Below are 8,169 nucleotides of genomic sequence, written 5' to 3'. Positions count from 1 at the left end.
GGGGAATGAGGTTTTGAGGAAGAGGATCAAACCCAGTCAAATTTCTCTGATATATGTTTAGGGACCTTAGACATCAAAAAATCATTTTGTGGATCTCTTCCATTACGAAAAGTAGGAGAGGGACCTTAGACCAATTTTTTCATTTTTTTATGAGAAAAAATAAATAAATTATAATATAAGAAGTAGATTATAACTCACTTCTCAAAATAGGCCTATATATCAAAATAAAATATGAACTATATTTTAGGACCATTTGTGCAATCTACTATAATTTATCAGCTTCTCTTAAATGTGGCAGTGTGGAAAGTTTGGTTCATTGAAGGGTACAGCCGTAGACCATAGCCTCTCGACTCTAGAGAGAGAAAGTCTGTAGTGCCAGCGATGAAGCTGAAGGATCAATAGCGTTTCTCTCAGTTGAAAGCTGGCATTTGCTTTTGCGGTGGTTTGTTCTCTCCCACCACCACCGCACCACCACCACACTCCTCCTCTTCCCTTAAAACCATTCCCCTCTTCTCTCTCTCTCTCTCTCTCTCTTTCTCTCTCTATACTTACAAATACATATATAGAGAGAGAGAGAGAGTGTGTGTGTAAGGTTGATGTTAGATCCCTGTGCAACAACAATGGCAGCAACATCTCCATCTTTGGCGGGTGGAGAAAAGAAGCATTATTGGTGGCTTAGCAACAGAAAGGTATTTCAAACACCTTGATGATGATGATGATGAGGATGATGATCAAATCGTTACATTTCGTTTCGTGATTTGCATTCAATCCCTAACATTTATGTATTTTTGCACAGATCGTAGATAAATATATCAAAGATGCGAGAATCCTGATTGCGACTCAAGAACAGAGCGAGATCGCATCGGCTCTGAGCCTTCTCGACGCGGCTTTAGCGCTCTCCCCTCGCTTCGAGCTCGCTCTCGAACTCAAAGCTCGTTCGCTTCTTCATCTCCGGCGATTCAAGGACGTGGCTGATTTGCTACAGGACTACATTCCGAGCAGCAAAATCGCCTCCGATGACTCCTCGTCTTCTATCTCCTCCGATAACTCTTCTCAGCAGCTTTCGAAAGAGCAACTTCTCTCGCCGCAGAGTGATCGTCCTTCTTTCAAGTGCTTCTCTGTCTCCGATTTGAAGAAGAAAGTCATGGCCGGCCTCTGTAAAAAAGTCGACCAGGAAGGGCAATGGAGGTAATTCTCTTCTCTATTCTGTTATCTTTCAGTTTTTTTTTTTTTTTTTAAATAACAATAAATTAGAAATACATATATAGTAGCTTTTTAATTTTAAAAATTAGATTCTGCATTTTTAAGTTTGTAATAGCATAATAAATAATTTTTTCATTGTTAAATTGCTAATTTAATTAATAATTTTTAATAATATAAAAAATATTATATTTTAATTAATAATTTATAAATTTTGTTATTATAAAAAAGAGCACAACAGTTAAGAATTTTATTTTTTTTTAAATATAAAATTTTGATAAAAAAATATTTATAATTTTTAAAATATCATTTATATTTTAAATGATGGATTTGTAATTTATTTTAAATTTTATTTAGTCAATGGAATTAGCTTAGAGATTACGCAAAATAAACGCCTAGAATTTCCTAAAATTTTCGTAATTTCGAGAAGAACAGAAAAGTCAACAATTTCGTGGGTGGTGGTTGTTGTTAAATAGTCAACGATTTGATTGGGTTTTTGAAACAATCAATTTGAGTCGACTCGCTGAGTTTCTCACTCTGCGTATAGGTACTCGGTTCTGGGTCAAGCATGCTGCCACCTGGGTCTAATGGAGGATGCCATGCTCCTACTCCAGACCGGAAAACGCCTCGCCACTGCCGCATTCCGCCGCGAAAGCATCTGCTGGTCGGAGGACAGCTTCTCCGGCGAAATCATCACTCTCCCCAACCAACCCCAAACCCCTCCAAAGACCGAGTCCGAGAGCATAATCCAGTTGCTCGGCCACATCAAGCTCCTCCTCCGCCGCAAGACGGCCGCTATCGCCGCCCTCGACGCTGGACTCTACTCCGAAGCCATCAGACATTTCTCGAAGATCGTCGATGGCCGGCGAGGAGCCCCTCAGGGGTTCCTCGCCGAATGCTACATCCATAGGGCATCGGCATATAAATCCGCGGGTCGAATCGCTGAGTCAATTGCGGATTGTAATCGGACATTAGCTTTAGACCCAGCCTCCATTGAAGCCCTCAGTACCAGAGCTTCACTCTTTGAAACAATCCGGTGCTTACCAGACTCTCTTCACGATCTCGAACACTTGAAACTTCTGTACAACACGATCCTACGCGATCGAAAACTCCCCGGTCCGGCCTGGAAGCGACACAACGTGAGGTACCGAGAAATTCCTGGAAACCTCTGTACTTTAGCCACCAAGATTCAGCAACTGAAACAGAGAGTTGCGTCGGGCGAAACTGGGAATGTAGATTACTATCAATTGATTGGGCTGAGAAGAGGGTGTTCGCGATCGGAGTTGGAGAGAGCTCATTTGTTGCTCACATTGCGGCATAAGCCTGATAAAGCTACCAATTTCATTGATAGATGTGAATTTGCAAATGATCGTGATGCTGATTCGGTGAGAGACAGAGCGAAAATGTCAGCATTGTTGCTATATAGATTGATTCAGAAGGGATATACGAGTGTAATGACGACGATCATGGACGAAGAAGCTGCGGAGAAACAGAGAAAGAAGGCTGCAATTGCTTTGCAAGCAGCTGCTACTGCAATGCAAGTTCAACAAAGTCGCAATGAACAACAACAACAACAGATTAAATTGGAAGCTGAATTGAGTACAGTTTCTTCGAATAATCAGATCGAAAACAAAGCGACGACGACGACAGTGTTTCAAGGAGTGTTTTGTAGGGACATTGCAGCAGTTGGGGATTTGCTATCTCAAGTTGGGTTTAACCGTCCGATTCCAGTGAAGTTTGAGGCATTAAGCTGCTGATGTTTCAATGATCTTGATCAGTCTTTACCGGCGGGAGAATCTGATTTGTTAGTGTTTGTTTGTACAAAAAGAAAATTTTGTAATCCTTGCTCGGAAAATTTTGTAACCCATTTTCTCTCTCAATCCCCATCCAATGTACAGAGTTAATTCAGAACTGCCAATCTTTTTTTGCTTTATTGTTTTGGATTTTAAATTTGGAGTCATTTTCTCATTGGAGCTTCTTGCTTTACGGTTAATTACATTTTTAGTCTTTAAAATTTGTTTTTTGTGTCATTTTAATCCTCAATGTTTAAATTGAATCAATTTTATCTTTAATGTATATAAATATTTTAATTTAATTATCTCTCTAACTAGGTACGGTTAAAGTCAGAAATAAATACGAAAATTTACTTTAAATATCTAATTGTAAGCACGTTAAAATTGAAAATAAATGTGAAAACTCACTTAAAACAAGGCATTTTTAGTTGTGAAAATATGTAATCAATATTATTTTAGTTTTTAAAATTACACATTTATTCCTAATTTTATAATGTCTATTGATGGAATTTGATTAAGTGGTCAAATTGAAACACTATTTATAATTTTAAGCAAAATTAATACAATTTAAACATTAGAAATTAAAAGTATAGAGGATTCCTATTCAATATTTTTGTGTGGAGAAAGATAATGGAAGAGGGGGGACCCGGAGGGTGAATTCATTGTCACTTTTATGCAGAAAGATAATGGCGTGTATGTACATTTTGGTCAAGTTTAGCATATATAAAATAATTTATCTTTTTATTTTTTTTTTATCACAACTTCTCTCTAATTTTTTATATATTTTTTTATAAAAAGATAAATAATCTAATCATTTCAAATAATCCTTTTATTATGCAAAAAGATAGTAGTGTGTATATACATTTTGTGAGATGGTGTGTATTATTATGTAGAAAGAAAGACAAGCTGGTCTTTTTGGATTCTCTTTCTTGTCGTCTTATCATCACTGTGTTTTCTTTTGACAGGGGGCTTATCCCATCGAACACTGCCAAAGCCTGAAGTTCCACAAGATTTCATTATGAAGCTTTTCCCATTATTCACCCCAATTTCTTTTTCTTTTTTTTTAATTTTATAATTTGTTTTTTTGGCTTTCATCCAACTCTGGAGAAGGACAATGGGATATTTGACACATGCTCTCTCTTCTCCCCAGAAAGCAGGATAGGATAGGAACAGAGCTGTATGAGTTTTTTCTTTAACCAATGGACATCATTTTCAAATCTATTTCTCAAATGTAATTTGTTTTACTTGAATTTGATTTCTATGACTGTTCAAATGTGCTAAAAAATAGACTGTCATTTTTGTTTATTAAGGGAAGACGTGTAAAAAATAGAAAAATGATATAAGGAGAAGGAGAAGCTTAGTCAAGAGGTTTTTGTTATTGTCTGTTCTTCCCACAGACGGCGCCAATTGTACGGGGAGGAAATAATTCTCCTCGTATAATCCTGTTGACCAAGTCTACGCTCCTCCGTACGACGTCGCTTTATCACCTGAAAACACAAACGTGAGCTAGCCGGCGGGTGTGTGCCGGAAACCTCTCCGATGCCTAAGTCAGTAAGCTTGACAAATAGACAAAGTTTTATGCTCTCAGAAAGAATTGTGTTCAAAATTACCTCCTCCAAGGTGATGTTCATGGGCTTTTATAAGTTTCCCGTGGCACAATCCTGGTAGGACTTGTATTTCTCCATGCAGAGTCCTCCTAGGATTCATACTCCAAAGGATAATGCTTATCCTTTAACACCCTCCCCCACTGCTTAAACCAAGTGGGATGGTTTTCTCCATGGCCGAACCTCCATGTGACCGAAGTAAAATTGGCTATGCCGAGCCACAAAAGGCCGAACTGTCCTTAGCTCGGTCTTCTCCTTTAACTTCTTACCTCGGCTGCCCCTGTTCAACCTTGGTGTGTTTAGATCAAACTTCCAAGTAGCAAGTTCTGACCGACCTAACCATAGTATGTCACGACCGGACTAAATGCAAGGTCGGACTTACTTCAAACTGCCACCGGACTAATTCGGCCTACCTAGAACATACTGCGACCGGACTAACCCTGAGACCGGCCCAACTCTAAGTCGCCTCCGGACCGGAGTAGCTTTACTCTTCCTTGGGCCAAAGCAACTATCCCTTCTTAAGCCGGAGTAACTACACTTCTCAATTTTGGGCCTCAAAGCCCAACTCGCAGCTCGGCCCAATTTTTCCCAAAAATTACCCTCTCAGATTTTATTTTATTTTTATTTTTTTTTCCAGAAGAAGAAAATCAAAAAAGAAGAAGGAAGAAGAAAAATAAGAAGAAAAAGAAGAAGAGAAGGAAAAAGAAGAACTGGAGGGGCCAACATCAACCGAGAAGAAGAGAAGGAAGAAGAAGAACTGGAGGGGCCAACATCAACTGGGCTGGGCTATGACGACCTCGACCCTCGATCGGTGGAGGCGCGGCGATCGGCAATCGGCGACGGCCTCTTCGCCTCTCTTCTCTTTCTCTTTCTCTCCCTCTCCCTCTCCCTCTCCCTCTCTGCGTTTCCTCTCTGCGTTTTAGACTGGAGGGAAGAAAAAAAAGAATAAAAAGAAAAGAAAAAGGAAACTGTCCAAAACGATCATTTTGGGCAGTCAGGGGATTCGGAGGAAAAATCATTTTTGAATTTAAAAAAACTAAATTTATTAAATTGAAGCAACATATTATTATCTAACTCGGTAAGTTTTTGTACAATATATATATATATATATATATGTATAATTATTTGAGCTAGGTTTGTTTTTAAAACAATAAAAAACTTGTTTAAAATCAATTCAGAAGGTAAACAAATGAAAGCTAAACATACTTAAGATTTCGTTTAGTAATATCATTTTTTAATCTAAAAATCAAAAAATTACTTTAAAAAATTAAAAAACTAACAACCCATTTAGAAGTTAAAAAATTATTAAAATAATTTATTCTCAAACAAAACCTTAATGTTAGTTAAATATTTATCAAAAAGCCCTAGCATAGCATATAGTAATGGGCCGTGCTACATCTCCCTAATTTGGGGAGCTCTAATCCTCCGAAAATTGAGACCAAGGTAAAAATAAAAAAATAAAAAAAAATTTAAAACGACGTCGTTTTAAGAATTAAAAGAATTAAGGAGGATTTTTTTGAAGCTCCAAATCGTTTCCCTATAGTAATATATTTTTGGAGGGGATTATATTTGGCATGTACGAGTGTTGAGTATGATTCATGATTTGGGGTCAGATAACTAGTGCCTTGGTTTGGGAGCTCTGTTTTGACAATTCCAACTTTTTGGCCCTCTTCTTACACTTCTTTTTCAGGGCAAGTATTTCTCGTGCTGCAGCGGAAAAAGTTGCACAGGAGAATCCGTAATAATGGGCATGTAGTTTAATTTTTTAAATTTTATTTTAGATTTTTTTTAGGCAAATTACGAACATCCTCGAAATTTGATAAAAATATAATTTTTTTTTTGAAATTTGAGAAATTATAAATTATTCTTTGAGGGTCAAATTTTCATAACAAATTAGGAGAAATTAGGAGAGAATCTGTATGAAAATAAAAACCTCAAGGGATAATTTGTTATGAAAATATAAACCTCAGGAGGCGGGATGTAATTTCTCAAACCTCAGAGAGAAATATGTATTTTCACCAAACCTCGAGAGGGTGTTTGTAATTTGCCCATTTTTTTAAAAAAAAAATCAGAAGTATTTATTGTTTTTATATAATTTTATATTTTTTAGAGGCAGAAACAATTTTTCAAAATTATATTTTTAATATTTATTTTTATCGAATTAATTTTTATTTTTTTAAAATTTAAAAAGATTATTTTAAAAATGCAAACCAAACATAACCAATGTTTTTGTTTTTGAGTATATGAATGATGCAAACTACAAGACAAGTACGGTAATTTGTAATTTGTATCTGCTGCCCATCTTGAGTTTATGTACTTATTTATTTATTTTTTAGGTCGAAATCCTTCGGATTATATTTATCAAATATATGTTATTTTTGAACCAATTTTCTAAACACATGTTGTTTTGTAAAAACAGGACTTTAACTAATTGTTTATAAAACAAATTGTATTTTGAAATTTTTTGTTTAAAACAACTAGACCTTGATTACAAAAAGAAAAAGGAAATGAAAATCTCACTACGATATAATTAGTGAAAACTGAAAATGTAGTGAGCAACATCTCCAATTGAAAAAACATTTATGCTGTGTTTGGTTGGAGTTTTTGAGGTGGAATTTGGAAAAGGAATGAGAAATGTAATCCTATTTATGTTTGGTTATAATAAAAAATATATGGAAAAAGAAAGGGGGTGAGAAATAAATAAAGAAATAGGATACCTTTTAAGACATCAATTCTATTTTATAACCAACACAACCAAACATAGTTGGGATTTGGAATTCTATTAATTCTTTCTCCTTTTCCTTTCATTTCCATTTCCCTTCCCAAAACCCCCAACCAAACACAGTGTTAGAGTATTAAGGTATTTTTGCCTAATTTCATCATATAATGAAACTCTAACATGATAGGGTTAAAGTACACATTAGACAAAGTGATTAATTGAATGTACCTTTTTTTTATGTATTTTTGTTAGATAAAATGTCAATTAGTGTTTGGAGTTACTCGGATTATGGTGTTACCATTGGGCTAACCCGTGAAGCTCATATTATCAAGCTGTTGTCGTGTGAAATTTTATATTTGCAAAATTAATGACCATTTAAACACAAATTAATTAGATTCACGTTTTTAATTGACTTCTTGTGATGACCAAAGAGATTGCAAATCACTCATAGTGCAATACTTGAAAGACATTAGAAACTATAAACATTAGTTATTTAACTACGCATATTTTACCTAATACTTAATCAAGATTGATGAGATATGATAAACAATAAAAATAATAACAAGCACGAATTATAAATTACATGTAAATAGAAGAACATAAAATGTGCGTGATTCATTACTTCTAGAGGAATTACAATTTCACTATTATCAAAAAATATTACAAAAGAATCAAAATATTATTAGGAAAAATTACTCATAAATCCTATATAGAAGAAAGTTATACCAGTTAGTCGTAGAAGTTTTTTTGTAAACCATTTAGTCTTACTTTTTTGGCGAGAGTTTTGTGGGTGATTTCATCCTATTTCAATTTACATTTGTACCCTTGTTTGGTTTGATTCCCTAAATGGGAC

The 8,169-nt window shown here is 35.4% G+C and overlaps 1 protein-coding gene across 1 annotated transcript; it reads left to right on the top strand.

Moving 5' to 3' along the window:
* The first annotated feature begins 255 nt into the window (after window positions 1–255).
* On the top strand, window positions 256–3,168 carry LOC114285927 (uncharacterized). The gene is made up of 3 exons (XM_028229018.2): window positions 256–689; window positions 797–1,188; window positions 1,748–3,168. The coding sequence occupies exons 1-3, from the start codon at window positions 597–599 to the stop codon at window positions 2,955–2,957; spliced, it is 1,695 nt and encodes a 564-aa protein (XP_028084819.2). The 5' UTR covers window positions 256–596; the 3' UTR covers window positions 2,958–3,168.
* Window positions 3,169–8,169: the final 5,001 nt, after the last annotated feature.

The sequence above is a fragment of the Camellia sinensis genome, chromosome 12, assembly GCF_055761805.1.
Source record: "Camellia sinensis isolate YWXY chromosome 12, ASM5576180v1, whole genome shotgun sequence".
NCBI classification, from domain to species: domain Eukaryota; kingdom Viridiplantae; phylum Streptophyta; class Magnoliopsida; order Ericales; family Theaceae; genus Camellia; species Camellia sinensis.
This window is presented reverse-complemented; position numbering and strand designations above follow the sequence as displayed.

Excerpts from the sequence above, each read along its gene's own strand:
- LOC114285927 (XM_028229018.2), top strand. The coding sequence starts at position 597 with ATGTTAGATCCCTGTGCAACAACAATGGCAGCAACATCTCCATCTTTG. Across the intron at positions 690-796 it reads GGTGGCTTAGCAACAGAAAG|ATCGTAGATAAATATATCAA; the intron begins GTATTTCAAACA and ends ATTTTTGCACAG. Across the intron at positions 1,189-1,747 it reads GACCAGGAAGGGCAATGGAG|GTACTCGGTTCTGGGTCAAG; the intron begins GTAATTCTCTTC and ends CTCTGCGTATAG.